The sequence below is a fragment of the Sylvia atricapilla genome, chromosome 8 (genome assembly GCF_009819655.1).
Source record: "Sylvia atricapilla isolate bSylAtr1 chromosome 8, bSylAtr1.pri, whole genome shotgun sequence".
NCBI lineage: Eukaryota > Metazoa > Chordata > Aves > Passeriformes > Sylviidae > Sylvia > Sylvia atricapilla.
The window spans coordinates 18,158,315-18,186,159 of NC_089147.1; the positions used below are offsets into that span (position 1 = coordinate 18,158,315).

At 41.7% G+C, this 27,845-nt stretch overlaps 2 protein-coding genes across 5 annotated transcripts in view; one reads left to right on the forward strand and one right to left on the reverse strand.

The window, feature by feature from the left end:
* Positions 1–478, reverse strand: part of WDFY4 (WDFY family member 4) — a 115,120-nt gene extending 114,642 nt beyond the window's left edge. For both annotated transcript variants that reach the window (XM_066323894.1, XM_066323895.1), the window contains exon 1: positions 218–478. In XM_066323894.1, the coding sequence (XP_066179991.1) occupies positions 218–478 (261 nt within the window). The remainder of the gene's footprint in view (positions 1–217) is intronic.
* A 20,571-nt stretch (positions 479–21,049) lies between these two features.
* ARHGAP22 (Rho GTPase activating protein 22) overlaps positions 21,050–27,845 on the forward strand; it is a 125,116-nt gene continuing 118,320 nt past the window's right edge. For 2 of the 3 annotated variants that reach the window (XM_066323896.1, XM_066323897.1), the window contains exon 1: positions 21,050–21,214. In XM_066323896.1, the coding sequence (XP_066179993.1) occupies positions 21,181–21,214 (34 nt within the window). In that variant the 5' untranslated portion in view covers positions 21,050–21,180. Of the gene's footprint in view, positions 21,215–25,055; positions 25,093–27,845 lie in introns of those variants that run through there. The other variant, XM_066323900.1, reaches the window with a different exon arrangement.

Sequence of the window (27,845 nt, forward strand, 5' to 3'; positions counted from 1 at the left end):
TCCCCATGTACTTTTTTTTCATGCAAACGTAGCAGGTAAGGTAGATGAAAGGGGGACAAGAAACTGCTTCTCCAGGCTTCCAATGGAGTAAAAGAACTTAGCACCTAGAGGGATCCTTCTTCAATTAACTACACTGGCTGTTCAGGTGACTACAGAATGGATAGGGCAAAAGAAACTCAAATTGGCATCTGCACCAAAGGCAATAAAGAGAACAAACCTTTAAGAAGAGGGGAAGAAGTTCCAGCAGCCTTCTCTGTTGATCCTCTGGGATGAGAAATGGAGCCACTTGTTCATATTCTACAAACTGTTGGCCTAGAGTCTGCCACAGTAGGGTATGGCTCTGGGGTAGCTCGTCCTTGCTGTGTGCAGGCTGTTCCAACACTTCTGCTGTGTCTCCATTATCAGGGTTCTGCTCCTGCCGTCTTGCATTGTCAGGCAAATCCTCCAGCTGCCACATGGGTTCAGCTGCTTTGTCCATGCTGAGATGAGACCAGATAAATATACTGGTTATTTATACCTCTTACCAGTCAACTCTCCAAAGAAATAAGACACTGACAGTTTTAACTCTTGGAGTTAGCGTTCAGAAATATGGAAACACTCTTAGACATTGACTCCTCCAATTTTAATGGTAATGTACCCTGCTTCTGGACAAGAACATTACTACCCAGCCATTGCATGAACAAACTCTCTTCCATGAGACATATGCATGTGCTACACAACTCATCTGGGCTTTGGCAGAACAAACCAGTAAACCACACAACAAAACTGGAGTCCAGCCCCAGCTTTGCAACTGAGTCAGGTCTTCTCCCTTATACCTCAGTCACAGCGACTGTAAAACAAGTTATAACTATTACTATCAGCAGATCTGCAACAGAAAAGCACTAACCAAGAGCCAGGTTACACATTTTATTGAGTCTAGCAGCACATCCCTGATACATTCCCCACCTAGAGTGGGACTGAAGCCTATCTGGAATAGTAGCTGTGTGGAAAAGCCAAAGATTCCCCACAGAGCTGTTCTGGCCCAAAGAGGCAGCAACATCCAGCTTTTCCTTGTGGCAAATGCACAGCTCTGTAAAGTAGATATTTTCACAACAGCACTGCTTGTTTTACTGATCCTGTAAACTGAAGCAGATATGCTGCAATGAAGGAGCTTGGTGTTTCTGGCACTCTCATGTCCATCAAAATTAAAATGAGTCCAACTTGCAGTACATATCAAGGAATCCTTCTGGTACCCATATCTCAACCCCAAGTCGTCTCATCTACTTCACAGCCATGTTTTCATCCGTAGTGTTCTGGGGGGGTCACTCAGCCCTACTTCTTTGCCACAGCCTTCTGTGAGCTAACCCTGCTATGCTGAGCCTGCATCACGACAACACTTACACCAACAGAGATCATGCTTCTCCAGTTTCCATTGAACTCATCCATGGGCTTATTGGAGTCTAGGTCATTGTCTGACTACTCCTGAGACTACAACAGGACAAATTACTACAGTGTGGGTGGGCAGATGGGAGTTGTTACCAATATGGATGTAGCTCACTTTACTTACCAAGTATATAGTTTTTTAAGAGCTCAGAAGAGTCTTTAACAAATCATTACCCTCTCAAAGAAAAACATCACTCTACCTTCATTTCTGGGAAAAAAAGTTCTTTCTCTACATTGTCTCTGTGATTGCCATTCCACAATTTCAATAAAAATGCCAAAAAAGCAAATGTGACGAAAAATCTAGGTCAGATCTGCACTGCCAATACATACATACATTAAAACAAATTTTAAAAGACGGTATTATGAGCTTGGTTTAGAATTATGAGCCAACACTAAAACTGCATTTGAGATTCTCCTTCATTGTCCATCAGTTACACAGGTAGCTTACTGCTTGCATTTGGCCCTACTCTGTGCCCGATGAACCAGTTTCACTTCCACACTCCTGCAGTAACTCTGTACCACAGAGATGGATGGCAGGGCATTTACCTTGTCACTGTGCACCATACCACCTGCAACAAGATGAAGGTCCCAGCAGACACCTGTGCAGCAGACCATGCAAATGCTGGTCCTTTACACTACACCACAGGCTAACATTTTACCACAGCCCATACTCTGTCCTTTGCTAAGAGATGGAGGCCTATGTCATTTTGATCAGACTCCAAGGAAAAGTCAGTCTAGAAATTCCCACCTCCACAACATTTTGTGTTTTGTGGCTGTTGTTTTCCTTGTTTATCTATATTAAGACAATAAGCCCTATGAGATAAAAAGTGACTGCACAGAGTAAAGAGGAAGACTCTGTTCCTCATGACTGTGTGGGAGTTATATTTGTCATATGTCACACTTAACACTGGGATTTTAACCCACTTGAGTCATCCTGAAGCTGTAAGGTGTTGGTTGAGAAAGCCTGGGTGCTGTTCTAGCAGCTTCGGTGAGCATGGTTCAGTCATGTTCTCAGTGAGGCTCAACCAGCCTCCCAAATAACAAAGCCATTCTGTTCCTCAAGGAGATCTCTCACCTTGGAAGCTACTCTGCTAAGCTTAAGACAATGCTAACAAGTAACTCACTCCAGTGCCAACGTGCACTGTGGTTTTCTGCATAGAGAACCCCAAAGTGCTTTACAGAGGCATTCTACAAATGGTGAAATTTAGTCATGGAGAGGTGAAATGAAGTGCTTCCACTGGCCTCAGAAGAAGGTCAGTGTCTGATGAGTCAACTCCCTGAGCTGCACTGCATGGCTCTACAAATATGTTTATCAATTTTCTATTTCTAGAGGACTGAGAGGGCCTCTCTTGTTGGTGGCACAGTTAAAACAAGCAGGAACAGCCTCTCAAAGTGCTCACTCCATGAATCCATGTGATGAAAGAGTTCATTCCAGCTCCACAGGAACTCTTACAACCAGACACTCACAAACAACTTCATTAGTGAAGATGGAATTGTAACAGGCTATGTAAGACATTTAAAGTGTACGTGAAGCACTTTGATTTCCAAAACTACAAAAAGGCAAAAGAAAGATTATGATATTCCTCATTATTTATTCCAACTATTTAGACTACAAAAGCCATATCAGACTAAATATCAGTCCTCCAGTATTAGTGTGTTGACTCTACTTGCACTACATGCTTTAAATATTGCTTCTCCTAGAAGCCATTTCTTGCATCTATAACTTGATTAAGACTTTCAAATCCTTTCAATTTTCTATTCATCTTGGAGGACAATTACTCTTCTAGACCAACCACAAAATCACATAGTTCAGCGTTCAAATATCTTTGGTACTAAGGATAACTTAGATATTTTGAAAAGGTCTTATATGTTGTCTCTTGTAGACTCCACGATTTGTTCTGATCCTCAGTGTAAGTTAATAGTTTATTTCAGTTTTGATAAGGGTGGGGGTTTTTTTATTCTTGATTATGCTTGATAAGATACTTTTTGATAAGTATCACAATGATACAAAAAGTAAAGTCTAAAAATAAGTATTTTAAAATATATAAAAGTTACAATTAATCAAATAAATTTGATAGTATCATTCAGAATGTAGTTTCAGATTACTGAGAGAAAATGGAACTTAATTAGGTATTTTCCCTTTTTTTCTAAATAAAGCTTGTGTGAAATCACACAGAAATGTGGCTACATCTTTCCAGACTGAAAAGACAGAAGGGAAGAAAGGCCTGACCAAAACTGCCAGAAAGACCAGCAGAATACTGTTACTAACAGTTTACTATTTGAACAAACATGAATTTTAAATGACATTTTAATTATGCTATCACCCCTCTCAGCAGCTCATAGAAAGACCCCATTCAGGTAAAAAATCCCAATTTGCACCAAGACCAAAAGAGATTCAAATCACATAGCAAAATTCAGGCCATAATTGAACCACTTTTTACAGTTAGAATCTTTAAAAATGTAGTTGAGTGTACATGGAAATCTTTGATCTTCAAAAGTACATGAACACAAAATAAATACTATAATTTGCCTCCTTATTTACTCCAGCTGCTCAGATCACAAGAGATAAACTAGACAAAATATCAGAGCCTGAGTTCTAGGACTACCGACTTTAAATATTCTTTATCCCAATATACTTTTCTTGACTATTAAATCCCAGGATTCTGTGGACTATAAGAAACACACAGCTCAGATCATCCCAAAAATGCAGTATGATACTCCTTTATACTCTCTTCCTTTCATTGGCAGCAAAGATGGCTGCTCAATAAGCACAGTTATCACAGCTAATAACTGTAAATAATAAAAACAGGAATTCCACTACTTCCTAAGGAAAGCTGTCTTTGCACTGCAGTGTAGGGTGAACTTTGACTGAAACCTTCACTAAGTGAAAGTAATCCTATCATAACATACCAGTTTCAACCAATATTGCAGGCTCCTTCAGCATTTAACAGTCTGCTCTGTCCACTTTCACAGAAAAGCTCTTGACATACCTGGGCTCTTAGATTTGGCAGCTCCTTTTGCAGTCAATAACCATATCCAGAGAAATGAGTGTTGCTGCTTCTGTCCTGCTAGGCATGTTGGTGTATGCAGCAGCTCCCACTCTGCTCTTTAAATTCTCCACTGTGAATCATTTGATTAGCTGCTGCATTTACTTCCTGAGGAAAGCAGAAGTGAAAAGCAAACAAACCACAGCCCAGGAGCCATCAAGCTCACAAAGCAATTTAGAACAGCTCAGCTAACACACAAACCTAGAAGGCACAGCATTCTTCTCCCTGAATCAAGAGTAACCAGGTATTTCCCCCTCTGTACTGTATTCACAAGGGGGAAGGGGAGTGGGATTTGTTTCATTTTGGTTTTAAATTTAAGGTTCACAAAACTACTACAGGAATACAGCATCACAAAGCTCATGCTCTCTGTGCAACAATCTGTGCCCAAAGTCAGGCAACTGTAGTAGTCCTTCCTCAAATGCTGCACCCTTAAAATAAATACACTTGAATGGCAAAGGGAATTCTGTGTCCCTGACCTCTTTACTGAAATGGTCAAGACAGCTATTTAAATCAAGAGGCAAGCAAGCACTATAAACTCACTGACAACATAAATCAACCTTGATTAGATAGGGAGTTTGGGGAAGATTGCTTCCTGGCTGTCTACTTGCTTTTTTGTTCTCCCTAATAACACATCTGAAAGGCTTTATAATGGTTTTTTAAGGGGAGATGGAGTTTAAACATTTTTACACAGGAAATTCAAGTGTTTCCAACTGCTCCTCCCCAGCAATTTTATGGTGACCTTGAGAACCAACGGGATTATGACCTTACAATGACTGAAACCTGAGGGGACTCTACCCTGGGTGGTTAAAGCCACCTGTTTTCTGTTAACATCTGCTTTATTCAAATGCTTGAAAAAGCATTCAGAAGGAAAACTAACCAACTTTCTCTTCCAACTAACCTGCAATTTCACAGCATAAAGCACTGCTAATCCAGGCTGAAGACTCCCAGTAAGTCATAAACCAGGATAGCAATTGCCTGTACTCCACAGGGACTTCTCTTGATGCAGCAGTATTCCTGGCACAGAGCAATCCCAGAGGACTGTCCTCATCCCTTATGGGGAATGTCTTGTATTGGAATACAGGCAGCAGCAAAATCATGGGTTTAGTTCATTCCTTTACACATTACACCAGAATTTAAGCAGAACTGCATCTTTGTGGCAAAAAGAAATATATACATTAGATCCCAAGGAAAAGACTCTGCACCAGTCTATACATACAGTAGCCTCTAAACTGACCAAGTTTTGGGAAGCATTAGCTAAACTAAGTGCAATTTACGGAGTGTTTTCCAAGAAGATGCAAGGTCACACTGGGCTATGTACACTCAGGACAGCTCCAGTCGGCCTCTTCAGTGAGCCCCAGAGGCACTCACAGCTCCGTGCTGCACTGGTGTGGCTTTTAGCAGCTCTCAGCACAGGCTGAGCAAGCTCACTCAGCCTGTGAAACCCTGTGCCAACACATCTGCTACTTTCCTGCCATAGGCCATTCACATACCAGCTGATCCACTTCCAGCTGCAATCTAGCCCAACCCACACTGCGAGACCAATGGCAGAAACACAGAGATCCAGAAGAGTATGTTAATACCAATCCAGAGAGAACATCACTGTTTTAGACTTCCTAACTCAGAAATAAGCCTAAATGGGCTCCATTTCCACCCTTTCTTCTGCCACTTTTAAAGCACAGAAAGTCATTTGCAGCAACCCTGCCATACTGTTTGATCAGAGAGGCTGATTTCCCAGAGATCTTCCCGAACCAGTTGTACCTCCTCTCTAGATGATGTCAGGACTCAAGCAGACACACAAATGTTAGGAGAGTCACAGCAGAGGAAGCACCATTTCTCTTTTTCATACTTCACTAACTGTTGGTGGGTCTGAAAGTCCAGTTTCAACACACCCACCCACTTAATCTCTGCTTCACTGGAGCAAAACAGATGTAACCAAATTATCTGTAGTAAAAATAACTCAAGGGGTTCAAACAAACTTACAGTTAACATAGTGGGAAACAGTGCCACAATGCCCTTCATCAGTTTTGGTTGTTTATACTAAAAACCCTTTTGTAATCTGCCTCCACCTACAAAAACAGGAGGAAAAATCCTTCTTTGTCCTCTTCCCTATAGTCTCAGGGAATAAAGAAAAAAAAAAAAAAAAAAAAAAAGAAACATGTCTCTCACATGCATTTGCACCTATGTCAGAGCACCTAGTTCGAAGGACAAAGGAACCTTCATTTTGTTTGAGACATCTAGAAAGGGCACTAAATCTCCTGGTCCCAGGAGTCAGCACTACCAACACCAACTAATAGGATACATCTATCACCATGTGATAGGGCAGCACTGTGATGTAGGTCATCCATGGCCCAGTGGAGATGGTGTCCTGCCTGAGCCAGACAAACAGCTGGCTTTCTGAGGCAAGGATCCAGAGATAACAAGGCCCACCTGTCTCACAGCATTGAATACTGTTCCTCACGTTACTTCTTGTAAGACTTCTCTTTCCTTTGCCACTCCAATCTCCACACGCAAGTGGAAAAAACCCAATTCATGCCTTTATATCTATGATACCAGCCACATCAATGTATCTTAGTGGTGCAGAATGCCAAGAATCACAGTACTTCTTCAGCCTGAGGCTGGAGGTCAGTGAATGCAGGTTTCCCCAAAAACACGACTTGCACTATGCTTCAGTAGTATTACATTCACCAAATGGCTGACTGGCTGCAGCAAGAGCAGACATGTCCTCTGGCCACTGCTGTGCAGTTGCCTTTGCCTGAAGGGCTCATAGTTCAGCCAAACTGCAAACCTAAATGGGATGGGGCTTTGCTGAAAAGCCTGTATTTTGTCTCCTTTTAGACATAAAAAGTAAAATTCAGCTGAATTTGCTGAGACAATAAATTTTTGTGCTGCACATTTGTAACCTTCAATCTAGAGAAAAAAAAGCAATTTAAACATGTGTTCCTTTCAACATTTCAGTGTCCAAAAGCTGAATTAGCTGCAGGCTTTTTCCCACTCTTTGCCTTTCTTGCTAAAATCCATCATCTTTTCTTGATAAAAAGAAACTTGATTAAAAAATGTTCTTAGAATCATTATTCATTTCTTTAGGGAAGCGGCTGTGTTTCATTTTCCTCTCTTCTTTTCAGCGGCAGAACAGAAGCTGACAGAGAAACCACAGAGAAAGACGACACAGAAATTTAAACCATCTGCTTAACCATCATTTTCACTCATCCTTTTTCTCAGCAAACCTTGAAATTTGCAATGAAGGAGGCATTCAGCTCCATCAGCACATCCTCCCAGAGAAGCGGAGGCAGCAGGCTCCAGGGAAGCTGCAGGATCGTGGTCCTGAGCAGCCCAGCTCCTCTCCCTCAGGCACACACACAGGGCAGGCGTGGGGCAGGCAGGTGTACAGAGGCCACCTCGCCTCTTTGGCTGGCTCTTTTCTGGAGGTCAGAGCCCTGGGGAGGTGGAAGGAAGGTCTTCCTGGCCCTTGTCACCCAGGCCCTCGGGCAGCACCAGCACCCTGAGGGGACGGCAGTGCCGAAACACGGCCACGCTGTGCACATTGCCAGGCACCTCCGTGTTCGTGCACCTGCACAGCTAACTGCACCTCGGCTTTGATCAAATGGGGCCCGTGTGAGGAAACCATGGCAGGTAACTGGTGAAGACATGCATGTATCCACAAGGATAGTATTCCTGACTGTTGCCTGCCGGCATCTCTTTTCACTGAGCACTCTCAGCCTGTATTGGGAGCCCCAGACATCCCCCACTACTCTGGCACCGTGACTGTGGGTTTAAAAGGACAGTGCACTTTGCAGCTTGGTCCTGTGGTCCTGACTTGTCTCGGGAAAGTGATCCATTTCCTTCTCCCTTGTTTCTACCTGAGCAAGGTCAGGAGTTCTGGTCCTCTGTGCCCCCTGGCACCCAGGCAGCACCTTTCCTCAGCAATGTTATGTAGTAAGGATAATTTGTCACTTGAATTTTGCTATTTCAAAATGTTTCATTGGAAGCAAATTCCCTCCATCAGCACAAATTGTAGGAATGCACCCCCGCACCAGAGCAGGAAACTAAAAGAGTTTAGATTTGCCTTAGAACATATAAGGAAGTTAAACTAGAATTTTCCATGTCCTTCTCATTGTAATTGGCCCAGTGCCAGCACTGATTGGGCTTTAGAAGTGTTTCTCAGAACCTGTAGCTGCTTCTATTGGCAGCAAGCCAGATTGTCTCTCTGAAAATTTTAAGTATTTATGAAGGTGCACAAGGAGCTCGAGTGCTTTTTAAGGTGTCTTAGGAAGGTATCAGAGTGCTTTGGTTTTGTTTCTGTATAATTTGTTATTTTGTTTTTTTTTAAAACCTTTGCTTTACAAAACACACTTGAAAAGCCCTCTCAGAAATATTATTAAGCCACTATGGGCGGTTGCAGGTCAACCCTCAGACTTGATATATCTTCACAGAGCTTATTACACTCTGGCCAGCTGTAAGAATGTATCAACAAATCTGTAAATCAAAACGAAGGTTTTCCAATGTTTTTGTTTAAACAAGAACCAACAGAAGTGTATCCAACTGCCCACATCTCACATGTTGGGCTGCAACAGTGGTTTTTGGTCTTTTGAAATCTGTGCAATCCTGAGATAGTTTCCTACAAACCCTTATACAGCACATGTAAATCAGCTGCTTGATAGCTTCACCCCTTGGTCTTTTTTTTTTTTTTTTTTTTTTTTTCCCTGTTAAAATTTGTCAGGGGGACTAACTGGATGATGTAACAATAATTTTAAACTACACTTTAAAAAAATTCTGTGCATAAATAAATCCCAAAACTATTCCTGAGTCAGTAAAACCACATCAACTTTTAAAAACACAAGAAAAAAGAAGCCTCATTTAAAATGGGTATGTAGCAAAAGTGAAAACATTTTTATTTGAAAATGCCAGAGCCAAACAGGACTGAATAAATAGAATATTTTTTCCCCAGAAGAACGAAAGTATAGAAAAGAAAGTTCCTCTGGGAAGCTGCTATTTTGGTTAAATATCACCTACTGACTAGAAAAATGTTGTGCAAGAAAATTTTAAGGCAACTTGACTGAACACATGATCTCCACACTAGAACCCATGTCAGTCTAATGAGATTGAGGAAGTCGAAAGGCTGGTGGAAAAATACAATTGGCATAAATATAATAGCAATGGCATGCCCCCTGCTGTAGCTCAGATTAGCTCTCCACTACAGGAGACACAGGAATTCATTGTTTTCATACCAACTCAAAAGTTGTTGAATTAAACGATCATGATACACAAGTTCTGCAGGGTTTTTAAAATTTACAAAACAAAATTAGACTTTAACACAGAGTGCTTATCAGAAAATAGCATTCAGCTGCAGACAAAAGCACAAGATGTAATTACAAAACACATATTGACCAAGAGTTGCTTTTTTGGGAAGATTTATTCTTATTATTCTTCTTTCTTATTCTCTCTGCAGAAGGATCATTAAAAACTCTGCAAACAACATTACTTTCTTAAGTTTCAGAAATATAAAGTAGTTCCTGTTTTATACTCCCTTTGCTTTCTGCAAAGATGTGTAGCTTGCACAGCCTACAGCAACACTCATCGTCATCTTAGAGTAAATAGGGAGTCTGAAGTTCAGGCTAAACAAAATAAACAAGATCCTTCAAATACAGGTGTGAGAGCAGACATTTTTCCAGCTCTGACTTGTCCCCTGCTAACTATTTTTTTTTTTTTTTTGGTTGGTTGGTTTGGCTTTTTGGTTTTTTTGCAGCTCTCACATCTACTGATAAACTCCAGCTCTTGTGGTCTGGTTCTTCAATAAGCTGTGCTTCCAAAGAGACTGTGCACACGTCCAGGAAAGCTGCTTTCCCACAGTCAGTACTGCTCAGGTACCTGCAAGCACCTAAAAAGCCAGGCTTAAAAAGCAGTCACATCCTATTCAAGGATAAGCCTGTTTCTTCTGTAGATATTCTTCTAGCTCTGTGAACTAGATTCATGTATATTCTTTATATATGGGACTTCTTCAATTCTTTATTTATGGGACCAAATCCAATTGCATTTGGTTTGCCATGTCATACAAAATTCTGGACAAAAGGAATGGGGATGAAAAGAGTGGGTTTGGGATCTGGTATGTTCTGATTTAAAACAACAATTCTTGAAGCTGAGAACCTTGCCTGGGGACTGTTGCTTTAAGAGTGTTCAAACAACTCAGTTCTAGGATGGTAAATAATAAGAAAAAAATATCCTTAATCTCTGCTTAATTTATAGCCAGGTTCTACATTAATGTTCGTTTTTGTGCTAGGATTTGGACCATTAAGGATACACAAAATTGCTGCTGCTCATCAGAGAAGTAAATTTAGTCCTGAAATTAACCCCAAGCATTGCACAAGTAGAAAATACTTTGTTAAGGGGGCAAATTAGACCAAGTAGTGATTGGCTGTGCGATCATTTGGAGCTCAGAGCATTAAGCAGAACTTGAAAGCAGAGCTGTCACAGCAGAGGCAGCTACCACGTGCAGTAAAGGAGGAACTGGTAAAAGAATGTAGTCTTTACCTTGCAGTGGGGCTCACCACAAGAGGGAAGTGCAACAGGCTCCTTGGCAGCTCTGTGTCAGATGGGAGCCCCTTTTGCTGCTGTGCCATTGCAGGGCTGCAGAGCAGTTGCTCAGATCTGACAAACTAGCAAATTCTTTCTGCAAGGCTGCACGTTAGGATGTCAGTTCAGACATAGGGTCCCTATAATCCCTGCCTTTAAGAATTGTCTGGCTGTAAGCAGGGAAATGTGAATGGCAGGCTTCACATGCAGGCCTATTCAGTAACAAGAGTTGCTAACCAGCCTGGAAAACAGACAGCAGTCACACGGTGAAATTTAAATAATTGTTTTGTATCTCACTACATCAGTCACAATACTGATGCCTCTAACCTGAAGGAAGCAAAAACCTATCTTGTAAAAGTGTGGGACCTATACACATTCAGAACATAACCTGCAAGGTTTGACCCCTTCTTCCAAATGTGTAGGAACAAACTAGTACCAGAACCTGTGCTCAGAACACTGACAGAGTTACAAAACAAAACAAAACAAAAACTAAAAAAACCCCAACCCCTCCCCCCCCCAAAAAAAAACAAGACAAACAAAAAAACAATCAGGCACATTGCTTGTACTTTATTCAGCACAAGTGGAAGAATAGCTCAGAGGGGGAATCCATCTTAAAAGACATCTGAAATGCACAGATGACAAGTGTATGACTAAGCCCTTTAGTGAGATAGGCCAGGCTCTGGTGGTATTTTTATTTCTATTTAATGTCTTATCCTTTTTCATTTCCACTAAACTTTTATTTTCTATTTTTTTTCTTTTTTTTTTCTTTTTTTTTTTTCTCAAATGAGATGAGAATAAAGATGAAAAACTCAGCCACCCAGCCTTTGTCCAACAGAAGCATTCCCGCCAGAGATATTCAGAGCTCTCCCCTTTGAACAGGCCTATTTTGTCCATAGAGATCTTAAATAGGAAACTGTACCTTACAGCCTTTTAGCCTCTGTCTGAGCTCCAGAGAACATGACTTGCTTTGTGCTTCTCAGCAGTAACATGGGCAGCCTTAATCCTGAGCCTTTTGTGTCGGCACCATCCTCCCTGAGCGACACGAGGTGGCAGCACAGCAGAAGGGCTCGCAAGGGCTGCTCTTGCACAGGGCAGCCAAAATCTCACAGACCTGCAAAGTACAGTTCATTGTCATCCTACAGTTTCAGCTTCCATTTCTTTTCCTGAGACCGTCTTAAAAAGCGAGTCAGTAGAGAGTCACAGCACAAAATATAACCGCTCACCTGCCCGTTTATGTGCTTTCAGTTATTTGAGCATTTATAGGATTACATTTTCACATTCCTGCCAGCCTCTGGAATGGACAGGTTTTAGCTGGGTGCCCAGCTGAGAAGCCACTTAGAAAATAGCGGTGTACTCTGACCTTGTCACTTTAGGGATACAGCTTATAAAGGTGTCAGCATGTAGCAGAGCAGATAAAAGATTGTGGATGAAAATGGAACTCTGAGGGAAGCGAATTACTGTTAAATTGTGACAGCATTGGCAAAAGGAAAAAAAACATAAGGGCTATTTAGTTAAAAAATGGGGTTTGATACTTTCAAAATTAAACTAGTTGATGTTTGGTTTTGGAAAGGAATTTTTTCATTTAAACCTTGAACAAAAAGATTAGTAAAACTAGATGAAGGACAACAAACTGAGACAAATTATATTGGTGAGGAGTTCAGGCAGGTGATTTTTAGAGGGTTATTTGATTGTTTTTAACTGAAACAAAAACCCCATATATAAAACTTCTATGAGTAGTTCAGTTTTCTCTAAAAATCCAGTAATGCAGAACTTTCCAGTACCTTATTTTTTCCAAATTGAAATTCCCTGCAGGAACACAAGATTAGGAATCTTGTTAAGGATTTAGAACCAGGGGATTTTTTTTTTTTTTTTTTTTTTTTTTTTTTTTTTTTTGTTCCTACAGATTTCTGACTTTTCAAATGAAGTATCTCTATGCAGATTCATTATACTGCAGCCATGAGTGACAACCTCCACACCAGGGCGTATCTGAGAAGACATTTGTATAAACAAACAGTTGGATAATCCAGATGAGTCTGCTCCACATATGAATATTGAGGAAGGCAAAGGGAAGAAGCATTTGTCATCTTTCAGGAAACTGATCTCCTTGCAAGCAAGATGCTGATTACCAAGCTAAGACAACACTTTATAGGATAATATTGGCTCTAAAATCAATGATGCTTTAAAATACTATGATTCCTAAATTTTTTCCCCTATAGAGAAGTTGAAATTTTTTTTTAAAATAAGATCACTTTTTTTTCCATAACATTTTGATCCAAAAACATTCATGGGAACATATTTTCAGGTAACACTTTTATATAATAAGTATTATTTCTTATATTAAACACATTTGATTGGGATTTTTTCTTCCATACATCTTGAAAAGCTTATCAGAGAGGTCAGTTTTACAGACTGCATTTCCCAGGCTTGAAACTGTAACATTAAGAATTGAAATTACATACCTAGCCAGTGGCAGAGCCACAAATAGTATCTGGGCCTCCAAAACCCAAGTTTGGAAGTCATTAACGACTCTATTTTAATTTCATTATTTTCTTCTTCTCAGCTTCAAATGATTTGAAACAGAAGAAAAATGGGTCAGTGTTAAAATAATAGCACATTTGAAATTTTTAGCTCCCTCCATTTTTCACCTAGCCTCCAGTTTTCACCCTAGTTTCATTTTGAATCAGATCTGCCTAAATGACTATATTTTTCCCTGAGGCAGCAGGAGGAGATACATTCCTGAGGATGCCAGTTTCAGCCCCTGGCAGCTAAAATGTGCATGTACTGCTCTGTGATTCCTGCCACTAAAAGAAAAAAAGTTACATAATACAAAAAGCATTCAAGTTTTAAATAATGCATTTTGTTATCTCCTCTCCTGGCCAAGGATCTCATTTCTTCCAGGCCCATAGGTGACAGACAGGATTAACAATTGCCCAGGTTACTGTGTTTTATGCAGCTGATTCATGAGGTCCTGCAGCTTCTTTCCAAAGGATATATTGCTGTCACTGTTCTCAAAGATTCATGGAAGGTCTGGGGGTGTACAGAAATAGATGAACAGATGAGAAATCAATAATGTCTCCAGACTTTCACATCCTACCTGTCTAAGGAATGCCAAAGAAGCTCAATCTGGCCAATTTTGTTAGGTGATTGGAGCAGACTCCATAAATGTGTAGGTAATAGAATCAGAATCAGAGATGTCAGCACAACAGCACAGTTAACTGGGACTTGGTCATGTTAAGAAACTTCATTTTGAAGTTTGAGATGCTTTGCTTACGTTATGCAAAATCCAGACAATGTGAACTACTCCAATAAATTCTGATCCAGCAGGTCAGTTAAGCATACATTTTGATGTGAAGCTTGTGAGCACTCTCTCATGATTTAAATTTAACCTTCAAATGCTTTTCTGTATTGGAATCAGGAAATTAAGTTCAGAACTATCAGAACACATTTCACAGAGAATTTCTGTGAGAAGAATCACCCATTTAAAAGAGGCAAAGGTGAAGGGATGAACTGTGATTTCCTTGATCTGACAGCAGTAGCAGGCGTCTCAGATCTGTGATGATCTAAAGGTGAGAGTGAGGCAAGGGCTACAGAGAAAAGTAGCATTTTGTTACATCAAAAGATGTAGCAGCAAAAAAGAGACTTTTAGATAGACTCACAAAAATGTTGACAGAAGGAACCTCTAGAGGTTACTTAGTCCAGCCTTCTGCTTGGAACAGAAGTAGCACCAAAACCAGACTAATCTAATCATCTTAAAAACCTCTGAAGGCTGACATTTCCCCTGCTCTGCAGGTATCTGTCCCAGTGCTGCATCATCATCCTCCTGGTCAAAAGTTTTTCTGGGCTCCAGTCTGAGTTCCTGAGGTCCAAACTTGGGGGCATTGCTTTTTGTGTTTTAGCATGTGTACTACCAGGTATTTCATTTTATACTCTGAAAATGTCCTTTAACTACTTGTGGGTTGATATTAGATTCCTCCATCAGCCTTTTTGCCAGATTAAGCAAGTCTGTCTCCCTCAACTCTTCCTTGCAGGAGAAGTGCCCTACTCCTCAATAGTCTGAGTAGTCCTTAGTCCTGAGTAGTCCTTCAGATGTGAAATGTATTTCAAACCAAATATAATTGGGAAAAAATCATTTCAGTGTACCTTGATTGTGTTAATTCTATTTTATCTTGCTGTGAGACACAACTTGCAGTGTCACTGTCATCCTATATCAGATTGGAAAATATCCACTAGATCTTGTATGGAGCAGAACCAAATAATGCTAAGTCTCTGATCTGCCCTGACACATCCCCAGTAGATATTGCAATGGTTGGAAGATTTCCCTCTGCCTCCTTGATAAAGCTATCATCTAGACACAAAATTAAGATGGGCACTGGTTGTCCATACAACTAGTATCCATTCTATATTTACCTCCTTGTCCTGGGAAAAGCAAATGTGATGCAATACTTGGAGCCATGCTGTCTCAGCATTCTTATGTTCACCTTCATGACCGAAGGAAACTTTCCTTTCAGATGTGTTTAGGAATATGGCAACAGCAGAAGATTTTAGGACTAAAGGGGACATATAATTTCTGATCCTGGTGTAATAGGGATAATGCCACAAAGACAAAACAGAAAATAAAAGCTAGGAACATACTTTGTCTCCCTGTTTATGAAGTCTAGAATATCTGGATTTATAAGACACTTACTGATCTTAAGACAGTTCTCAAACACCTGTTCATTATTTAAGTCTTGCTTTCCTGTAAAATATGAAGGTTCATCACAAAACACATCTGGAAATCTTTATCAGATCATTCAGATTTGTCTATCCTTTTTTCTACTGTAGCCCTGATTCGTGCCTAAGACATTTTGATTTTCTGAAATTCTTTTCCCAAAGAATTTTGTAACTGTACCTATGTTTACATTCTTTTCCCTAGGACGGACGTCTTCTTAATATCTCTCTGATCTGACCAATGTGATTGAAGAAGTTTGTCTTCTTGTCACCAATCAAATTGGTCTGTGTAAAAAAGTATATAAGAAAAACGCATCCCAAAAATAAAAAAGTAATTTTCAACCTTCTGAAGTCAGAGTCTGTGTTGTTGCAGTGTACAACGTCATTCTACCACTCGTTCAATTGCATTACCTAATAGCTTCTCAAAAGCTGAAAATTTCTGTCAAATTTTTTGCTTCTCATTAGAACAGTGCACCAGAGATTACTGTTTATAACAAAATCAAAAAGGGCACATCAACATCTCTGTTTATCAAGTATAAACAAAAACAAAAAGGGAAAGAAATCCAAGTTATTTTTTTTTAATCTACTATGAAAAAATAACATACAATTCTCAAGGTGTTTTTGCAGGCCACTTATGTAAGATATCTATTTTTCTTACAGGGACTCTTTTAAATAAAATTGGATTACATTAAGGTATTTCCAATAGTAGTAGGTGAGGTTTTAAAGGGGTATAGGTACACTTGGTATATTTCACCACTGTAGAGGAGAAGAAAATTGAAGCGTGCCAGGAATATCTCTGCACGGTAGTTTATTATCCCACAAGTCCAAGGCTACTGTGTTATGGGCTTCTCTCAAGATACAGCTGCTCTCTAGAGAGTCACTCTTACATCCTGAAATCAAAGATAAATTACTCCTGACCTATTTGTGGAATGCAGCTAGATGGGAAGGAACATTGACTGGAAAAGAATAATAAAGACACCCAGAAATTCCTTAGTTTCATTCTAAAAAAAACATTTAAAATTGTTCTTACTTAGTCTCTCCCTGAGGCCTCATTCCTGAATGCAATTCTGTAAGATTATAGTTCTGTCCTTTCCTAGCAGTCATGATGTGTTTGGCACATTCACTGAGTCCTGCAGTAACCATTACCCCTAGAAGCCCAAAATGTCATTAGGCTTATGCATTTCTTTACTTTACAGCCAAACCTAAAGAAATTGTCCATTTTTTTGTGCCTTGGCATTAGATAATCCCTGAACTAAAGATTTCCCTGAATCACTGCTTTTTCCTCAAAGATACCTTTGAGCTTTCCGTTGTTTCCAGACCTGCTCTAGAACATCTACACAGCTTTCCCCTTTCTACATTATCAGCTTACATGGTACTAAAGAGGCCACCTCTGAAGAAGAACAGGAAAATTCTCTCTTCATGGCTTTAGAGTTTCTTGCTTTAAGCCCTAAGACTACCAGTAAAATCACTGGTACTGGCAGTTGAAAGACTAGTAGCCTTTTTCACCTGGAAAACCAGCTGGTATCATCAGCATCAAGAGGTTTCAAGTGGTGATCACTTAGCCTGTAAGCAAGGGCTATATCAAATTGAAATTCCTTCTGGTCATTAGACACTTGAAAAGTTGTCAATTTATACACAAACGACTTCAGCAAAATTCCACAGTCCCTGAATATATAACCATTCAAACTTGCCTTGCAGAAGAAATGTTGCTGCAGTTATTGATCTCAAAATGCACGCCATGGTCTTTCCTTGTTTCTCTGGACCCTTTTCCATTAACTCCATTTTATAACATATTTGAACAGATTGCAATTTTGGTTACAGTCTAAATAAACTGGATCTGAAATTCAGTGAGGCCAAAGTCCAGGGTGATTTGATCTTGGGCTTTGATCCAGGTGCATCATGCTGATGAGCAAAGAAAATGTTATCAGTCAGCTAGTTACAACAAGTCCTTGGCCTGCAGATGGAACCAGAAGATGAGGAGGAGGAAAAAAGGATATATGGTGTGATAATTGGTAGGTGACAGCATGCTGTGTGTGCAGCCTGGGGAAACAGAGATCCATTCAATCCGCCTCATAACAGCTCCAGCACCTTCACTGGCCCACGCACTCTTCCGTCTGAAGCACCCGCCGTGTTTCATAGCCTCCAGTCATCAGCCCTGGCGCCAACACATGAATCATATCTTCTATGAGTGTCCCCGCTGCAGTAACTTATTATCATCCTCTGCAGTTAGATAGCACTTGCCAATCCCAGATCTCAAAACACTGCATTAATATGGACACGACCTGGGATTTAATCTCTTGCTTGTAGCCATGGGAAATCAGCCGTCATTAGGACAAGAGAGCACATCTCCTCACTCTCTTTAAGCTTTTTAATCCCTGTGTCACACCACCTGCCTTCATACTGTGTGCTTAACCATCAATGGAGGGAATACTTGTGATAGAAGAGTTTTCCCACATTCCAAAAAGGCAGCAGATAATTAATGACCACATTTATTTTTAGATTCATACAAGAGTCACATAGTAGCACTTCTCCAGTATGTAGTTAACCAACTGATTTCTATTTTCTAGCCTACTAGATGCTTAGTACTCTGCAATAGACTGTCATTCTGGATTTGGCTAAGCAGAGGGATATAAACATAAGAGCAGGAGTTTGCAACAACCGGTACACATTGTCACTTTGGTATCCCAAGCCATCTCAACTCAGATCAGTCATAAAAGCCCTAGTGCCTACTAGAAAGACTACTAGAAGACTACTAAATGGGACAACCCTTAGAACCCAGCTCTGGAATTGAATAACCAGCAACCTCCCTTTTCTCCCTAAGGTAAAGGGAGAGGAGAGCATAGCAGGGCAGGCCATTGTCCTCATGGTGCTTGAATGAATAAGGAGGAGAGATTTAGAAAAGGCCAGGTTCAATCAGAACTCAAGAGCATCAAACACACTTATGACAATGAAGAAGCAGGTCTAGGGCCAAGCTAGGAAAACACCAGACAGGCAGAGAGTGAGAATTACGTAGAATAAAGATTGCCAATAGCAGACACAATCTTGCAATTAGTAGGTAGATCCACAACATTGAGGGAGATGCAAGGTCTAGCTGAAAAAACACTCTCTATATTATAATCCAAATTCATGCATCACTACAAACACACAGAAGACTAATGTTCCTACTAGATAGTTCAAGATAGGTATGAAGCCCAAGCCTAAATAGAGATCCTGGACCTACGGGCAGAGGGTGTGGATGGTGACCTCGTCAGGTGTATTAGGGCCATTAAGGCTATTAATGCACTTCAAGATCACAACACGTTTCTCCTGGCTTTGCAGTGTGCTTACATGGGAGGATATCTCTGTTGCTAGGAGGGAAAGGAGTGGTTAAACTCACACAAGAGAATTAAGGGAAATACAAACTGTTGAGATAACTTCCCAATTATATTGGTCGGTTTAAGCAGTTCAGTATAGAAGCTTTAGGAATTTAACATTTGCACAGTGTCTGGTTCCTTCTAGAAACTTGTGCTACCTTCCTACTGGACCTACTCTTAGTGTTTCTTTGAGGAACTATTTCTCTACATTTTCAGATCAAAGCATTGCAGCTAGTGTGGAACCACTTGCTGGAGATTATTATTTTGTTATGTTGTGTTTTGTTTTTTCTCTCAGCTGGCTTGTTTGTTTCAATTTGGTTTGTTTTTCTTTCCTTGGCAAGCAGTTTATTTCCCCCAAATAGTGTCTGAGAGCTTCAGACCTGAACTTCAGATCAATACATAAATGAGGGGAACCCCCCACGCTTTCCTAGTCTTTAAAAAATCTTTTAAGTTATGTTTATACTTTGAAAATTGCTTTAAGAAGGGCTGAAAATGTTTAAGTCAAAGCAAAACAGGGTCAAATTGAATGTTTCTATTTGCACTGAGTATTTTTTTAACAAGAAAAATTTAGACGTTAGCATTTAGTGTTGAACTTGGCTTGAATGTTTTCCTTTTACGCATAAACATTATAATCATTTATATATGTCACATTATATAATTTTTTCCCAGAGGGAAAGTCAAGTTTTCATGGGAAGTGACTTAGCAGGATGAAGTGTTCTATGCTTCCCATGAGGTTAAAAGTTCAGTCAACTTTATCCCTTGTCATGTTTACTGTACACACCTTTTGACTTCCTGCTCAAACTGCAAAATGATGTGTATAAACAGCACCAAAACAGACAGGAATTGCTAAAAATATGGAGAGAAAAAGAGTTCTATTAAATGGTTAGTTCAGAATGACTTTTTGACCCAGGGTCTCAGTTTGGACAGAAAGGCAGGAATGCTGGTTTCACCAGCAGCTGAAGGTCCAAAACATTTTAGCCATTGCTTCAGTCTGCACATTGAGAAGTACAACCTCTGTAAAGTTAGACAGGGAACCTCTTCCAGTATTGGAGATATAACGTGATAGCCAGCATTCAATATGATAGATCTTGGAAGAGGACAAAACTGCCAATCTCAGATGCCTTTTGTCAGTACAACTCAGCAATATAAACTTGCAGGATGATATTGCTGGGAACGTACACTGCTAGGGAAGTATTTACCCCTTTTTGGCATTCACAGAAGGAACTGCTAGGAGAATGAAGCTACGAGCAGTCCAGGGTCAGGCTATGTCCATTACTCAGATGCAATTATCATCCAATTATCTATTTATATTTTATAGGTACTATTTAATAGTTTCTATCTATTTTAACAAACGTTTGTCTGTTGCTCCTCTTCATTACTGACTGCAGAGCTGCAGATTTGCCTCCCTGCTGGCGAGGGGTGAGGGTGAGCTTAGCGAACAGTACAATTAAAAATGATGGGTGCTAAAATGTAATGTAATGTAAAATGTAATGAAGACATTCCCTTGTGCCCACCCTGCGAGTCTACCAGCACAGGCGAGAGATGCTTTTCTCTCTCGCAGTGGGTCGTTTCTCCCTCGGCTCCCCAGCTCTCACCGGGATGCCTCCCCGGGAGGGATGCAGGGCACAGCAGGTGGCTTAGCACGCCGCTGCCCTCACGACAAGCACACTTGGTATTTCTAGCAGCGCAGAAGAAATCCCCCTAAATCAGCTCCTGATCTGATCCTGGTCGAGCCAAAGCATCTGTTGAGCGCACGCCAGCGGAGGAAGGCGCAGCTCGGGCGCGGGGCTGAGCGCGGCTCCTGCGGGCGGCACATTGATCACACGGCCGCGTGGCCAATTAGCGGCGGGAGCCGGGGCCAGCCCTCGTGTCTGCGCGCCGGCGATCTATCGGCACTAATTACCGAGACACTTAATGCCTAGTTTGGATGGGAATTAATTCGAGGCCGGATAAATAATGCATTAGGGTTTATTCGGCCCCGCGTGAAGCGTCGCCCCCGAGCCAGGGCTGGAGCGGCGGCGGCGATGCGCGGGGCGGCGGCCGGGGCCGGGCGCTGAGGCTGCGGGCAGCGCCCAGCCGGGAGCATGCTGAGCCCCAAGATCAGGCAGGCCAGGAGAGGTGAGTGTGCGACCCCTGCGCCTCGCGGGGGGGACGGGGACCATCGGCTGGCACGGGGAAACTTCGCGGCGGCGGGGGACAGCCTGTACCGCTGCCCGCAGGGTGTCCCCGGCTGCAGGGGCTGCTGCCCCGCCGGCCGAAGCCCTGCGGAGGGCAGGGAGTGAGTGTTCGGGGAGAATGAAGCCTAGGAGGAGGAGACCTGTGCTGGTGTTCACAGGCGTGGTTGCAATGTCTGGGCTGAGCAGCAGGGATATATTTAAAAAAAGAAAAATTGTACTCTGTCCTGGGTCTGGACATAGCCTTTTCACCCCTGTGCTGTTTGCTCATGCTGTGTTTCGAAGGCTGAATTCGTTATCACGGCTGCAGACAGGTGTGTCTAGTTTACCTGCAGCATCCTGGAGAAGCAGTTTGCTGTAGCCCATTATCTTTGCAGGGCTGGATGCAGGAGGTGGAGATATTCGTTCTGTGAGCTCTGGGCAAGACAAAAGGAAGAAAGGAAAACCTGCCCTGGGTTTGCAACAGATGCTTTGAGCAGTCATTCGGAGCTGAGAGGTGTAGTGCGCTGTGTTTGTAAAGCAGAGAGCTGGGGCTGGGCACGGCCGTTGTCTCGATGTCAGGTCACCTGGAAGAGATGCTCTGGCAGGGGTTGCAGTCTGTGATCTTCAGGGGCAGCACCGGTTACTTGTTTGACATGGCATTTGTACATCGTCATTGGCACTCAAACTAATGACAGTGTCAGAGGGATATCTTCCTGCCCATTGGAAACAGATGAGATTAATGTCGTTTAGGAACTAAAGCAAACACAGTCAGAAGAGTATGTAAAGCTTAGGGTTTTCTTCAGCCGTGCCAGTACTGTCAGATAGGAACAGTATCACTGGTTCTAGCTACTGTGATTCCAAGACAGATACTTTCAGCCAAATGTCACTGCATCATTTATTGAAAGCTGTATTACGTGATGAACAGTCCTTAAAATACCAACAGCCCATTAAATAGCTGTTAGCATCTTGGGAAGAAGAAGCTTCCTGCCATCTGGAGGTGTCAGGATCAGATATGTACTGCTGCACCCACAGTAAAGTCATAAGTACTTATGTTTTAGTTACACAGTGTTGTGGAACTTCAGCAAGTCATTTGTAGATACTGTCTCTTTGCCATCCCCCTTTATGGGAGTCTTTTAATTAATGTGTTATTCAGCATTCCTGGTAGCTGTTGTAGTTCTGATAAGCTAGATGATGCTACTAAGGTTGTGCAGGAAGGCTGTGTAATGCCTGCCATTCTTCCACTTTCTTCAAATCACCTGGAAGAGACTAATTTATATTTAATATATATTAAACTCTAATTATGGGACAGATATTCTAGATCCCTAGGGGCTACTGATACTTAGGGGACAAACTATAGTCTACCTTCATGATTCAATTTCATTTTATAGCAGTATGTGTCATTCTCCCTGGGTTTTTCCATTTTGTTCATTAACTGTGCATAGGTAAGTTTATTTCTGAATAAATTTAGCACTTCTCAAAAGAGCTGGGATGCTGGGTTTGGAAACTTCAGGAATTTTCTTTCTTTTGCAATGCTGTGGCAAAGCACTGTCTCTTGCAAAGCTTACCAAGTAGGACCTAATCCTGCAAGGTTCTTCTATAGCTCTTGTTCACAAGGCCATGCTGGAGATGCTGAATACTTCTTGAAGGTAAATGTCACACCTTGCAAGGCTGAGCTGAATAGGAGATGGCAGTTCATGCTCCCTGGAGTCTCAGCTAGGATTGCTAATGAAGATTTAGGTGGTAAAGAGTAGACAAGCAAAATACTCAGAAGGCTGTGAGAATGTTCTGCATACAGTGAGCATCAACAAGGGCAGTCAATCTGCTGCAAGCTGCTGTGTGATTTTGGCTGAGTTTTCAGAATTGTGACTGTTAGTTCTGCCTTTGAGGACTTAGTTGTGACTTCTCTGAGCAGACAGATTGAAGAGAAAGGACAAGGAGGGATACTCGGAGTATAGCCTGTGGTTTTACTTGAGTGTGACAGAAAGCAGCAATGTGGCTGAACCTAGGGATGGATGTTCATGTATTTGCAGAGTTCTTGAGGTTCAGACCCTATGTGTGTGTGGCTAACTAGCTCTTTGCTTCAGGATCCCCACATTTGTGCAAACAAGAATGCTTTATCAACTTTTCTTATATTTCCAATTTTCTGCCGAGAATGTACCTTTAAACCTTGAATTGTGACATCTGATGCTGTCATTTTTGTTTGCCTTGTAGATTGTCCTTAGGAAAGCTCCTGGGTTTAAAGACATTCAAGCTTTTGAAAATGCATGGTCTGGACTTGATCTTGACATCCACAGTGAAGTTCCAAATGTCTGTGATAGGAACAGTAGAGGAAAAAAGATAATTTGCCTTACTGAAAGTAGCTATCAAGTATAAGGCAGTCCTTGCTGTTCCACCAGCAACCTCACATCTATAACTCTGAAGTATGTGTTCAGAAATACATGTTCTTTTCATAAGATCTATGATGGTGTAGAGTCTCTCAGATGAAAACTCTTAATGTACATAAATGGGCCTTATGGGAAATCATTCATTCTGACTAGGTCTGAATGGATTTAGCATTATTTTTTCATCTACAGGGTTTCATGCACAGCAGTTGGTGGAGTCCAGCATCCCAAAATAAGTGACTGCAATGGAAAATATCTATTTTCACATTCTAATGTGGTAGGGCATAAAAATATACCCTTGCAGAGTGGAGGCAAGAAAACTTTCTATATAGATTGGAGGGAAGGCAGTTTTTCAGACTACATCCTTCAATCTCAAGGAAAGCATTTTTTTTTCATGGTATTTGAGAAACTAAAAAAAAAATGTAACAAAGCATTTGATTTTTGGCTTGAAAGGTCCCAAAAAGTTGCCAGCCCAGTTGCATTTAAATGTGCTAGAAAATGGAAGCTGGACTGACTACAGGCTTTTGCATTTATATTTTTATGAGTAATTTGATTGCCCTCTATAGAAAGAGAGTTAGTCTGCTGCCATGATATATAATTTACAGTATCCTGTCTTCAGCACAGTCTGTCTCAGTTGTAGTGGCACTAAAGATAACACAAGCTTCTCCTCTCATTAGAAGTTTGTACTTTTGGGTGACACTGACCTATTATTTCTGTTTGTGACATGCTTATATGTATGTTTCAGTATGTTGAAATTTTTCCATACAGTTATAATAATAAAACTTTTTTTTTGGCTCTTTTAATTAAAACTTAGAATCAGGAAAAGGTGATAGGATACATTTTGGTTAGTTAGGCTGGTGCAAATGTGCTGATATCCTTCACATGCCTGTAGTAGAACCGAGTTATTTCCCTCAAGCTGTGTGAAGGGCCATGCTTTCACCAGCCAGTGAAGGATGGAAAAGGGGAGCTCTCATGTGTCTAGTGCCCCTCACCAAATGCCGGCTTAGCACCTGCAGCCTCAGCTCTGCACAGGGCAGCGCTGGTGCCTCCAGAGCCTCCCCCCAGCTCTGGTCCAGGGGCTGGTGCTGTACACAGCCATCCCAGAGCACGTGGGAGGCCAGTGCCTTGGCGCCTCCAGCCTACCAGGCAAATGGTAACACCCAGTTTCTCACTCCTAGAACCAAGGTAAACAGCCCTGAAGCTGTGAACTGCTCCAAACACTTCCCTCAGCCCTCCGAGCCCACCAACATTGCTGGGAGCACACGGTGCCCCGGGGTGGGCGCAATCAGAGTGACTCTGCCGCTGGCAGAGCGGAGCCACCCTTAACGAGGAGCCCACCTGGGAGGGGGCGGTTCACTACCCCACGTCCTTATGTGGGAGATTCTTTAAGGCAGGAGAGGCAAGTTCGAGAGCTCTTCTCCAGAAAGGTATGTGGGTAAAAGGCAAGGATGAGGTGTTTGTAACTATAGTTTGGTTTATAGCTCAGTTTGGTGGAGGAGGACATCTCTGAGACAGTGGAGGAGGTTGTAGTAGGGCTGCCTGCAGCATGAGCCCAAGTTTTGTCATGCTGCTTTGGAGGAGGTTGAGGTGAAACTGCTGATTTAAACTAAAAATCCTAAGGCAGGACTACAGGGGCTGTGGAGAGAGGTGGATTATCTGCCCTGAAGGTAATGTGAAGAAATAGGACCAGACTAAGCGGTAAAGTAGGGGATAAGTAAACTGCGAGGGCCTTTCTCACCTTGTGCAGCTCTAGGGAGGTGAATGAAGCATGTTCCTTGGTACAGGGTCAGGTTCCCAGCACTGTGCTGCTCTGGTGCAGGGGTGTGTGGCAATGAGCTGTGTTACTAGCTCTGGGCTATAATCTCTTTTTGTCTCTGTTGTGCTGATACAGTGGCCGTGTGCATATAGAGGCAGGGTCAAGAAAGTGATGCTTGTGAGATTCCTTCAGAGACAGGTTCAGGCTCTAACTCTTACTTCGTGGTATGTCCTATGAAGAAGGACATGAGTTGCTCAAAGGTGCAATCCTCTCATTTCTGCAGAGATACCCCTCTCCAATTGGATTCATGGCGTGTGCTGGAGTAATTGCTTCTCTTGGCAATAGCAGCTTTCTGTCCCTGAAGGCTCAGGCAGCCAGTCATTCTCCTTAGAAAAAGCCCTGAAAAGTTTGCAGGCAGGCACCAGCTTATTAGGCACAGGCAATCTGAATTTGAAATAATGAACCATAGCCTCGCTTCCTGGGGAGGGAAAGGGACTTTGAGAAAGGGCAGTAATTCAACTGTAAGGGCAGCTGGACTGCTGCGCAGAGCACTTGTGGGGAGGGAATTAAATATTAAAAAATCACAAAGCCATAGGCTCTCTAATTACTAATAGAACATCACTGAGGGAGTACAGGGTGAAACTGGCAGTCTGTGTGTAAATAGCACAGTGGAAGGTCTACAGATGCTAGCAGCTCTCTCCTGAGAGGACAGTCACCTGCACTTTTACTACCTGTAAAAATGTATTACTCTTCATTGTAAGATTGCTACCAGAATGACTTTCTTTCCTTGCTAGCTTTCCCCTTACATTTATGGTAAATGATAAGCAAGCACAGCAGCATGAACAACTTGTGTACTTCAGCTTCCTGCAGTATGGGCAGGGGTAGGTTGATGCAAGGATAAGGGTTCTCTGGTGGCAAAGGGAAACTCCTTCATGAGGCTGCAGTGTGAGTTATCTGCTGAGCTGGAAGAGGAAGGGATCTGGACTCTGCCCAGGCCTGCACATATTTAAGTATTTAAAGCTAACATGGAGGAGGGAAGCTCTTGCTGACAGTCTTTCTAACATGTATTCCTTCCACAGAGCTTTTCTGTGCATCTTTTGTGCCCAACGAGCTGTAAATTAGTCATTATGAAGATCTCCTCTAAATAGAGGAGATACTAGATTTTTGCTGTGGTTGAAAAAAGTTACTTGTAATATCCTTCCTCTTAAAAGCAGGTGTTAAGAATCGTTATGCTTCACTAAGATTGTCATCCTGTGAACTGGTATTGAAGTTAAAAAAACCCCTGTGGTATAAGAAATAAATAACAAAGAAGCTGCATATGTTGTTTCTAAAGTGAGAACTGATTCTGTTGCATAGGAAAAGATTGGGTTGCTCATGATCTCTTTGGAAGAACTGTAGGCGCAGGGTTAATACTTACTCCTTTGCAAACCTCCAGTTTAGGAGGAGCCACCTTTGCTTTATTAACCATTGATGTCACAAATACTTATGGCTCAATAATCTGAGTACTTAGATTCTGAGAATGAATTAATATAGGAGTAAGAATTCCTATATTTCTCCTGCTTTTGTCCCCCAGATCAACCCTGGCAATGCAGCAAGTCACTTAGTCAGCTGTTGCACACAACAGGAAGCAGAATTTGTTTGCACATTAAAAAGATACAACAGTGTTGAAATAGGCACACTGAGTTCTTGGTTCAATCTTATGCCCTGAAGAGTAGGGTAGAAATGAATACCCTCCTGATCTTTGTATGACTGGAAGAAGAGAAATACAATATTGTGGTTGAATTCAGGCTGGGTTCTGGTTTCACTTCATCTTATTGCCAATTGCTGGCAAAAGGAAGGCCTTGAGAGTGTTTTCTCTACTTTTTTTCAGTCCAGTATAATTTTGGAAAGTGATATCCCATGGAGCAGGGTGGACAAATATCTTTGGTGCTCATAGCATCAATTTTAGGAACCACTGATGCTGGCAGTCACTATCTGAAGAATATGGTTCATGTGCTTGGCATGGCACAGACAGTGTTTAACAAAAGCACATGGATGAAGGGGGTGCCTCTAAGGAGCCTGAGATTTTACACTGCAGTGGCCTGTGCCTGTGCTGCGTCTGTAGTGCTGTAGAGCTACAGTTTTGATCAGGACTCTGCAATATTTGGTGCTGTACAAGCTCAGGCCAAAATCCCAGCTCCGAACTGAACGTTACTGTGGTCAGCATTTTTTTGTTTGTTCCTTGATCTACTATGACTGGAAAGATTATTAAAAATTAATAGCCGTAGCCATTGGGAGGATTACAGGGGGCTGTTGCTGATTGCAGAGGGAGTTCAACATATTCATTTGGCCTTCTTTCTCTGACCTGATTTGACTCACTAAAATACCAGGAAGAAAAAAAATCTTAGAACTTTCTACCATTCCAGTGAGGAACTTTTTTTATAAAACGGTCTCACCTTGTCAGCACAGGAATGTAT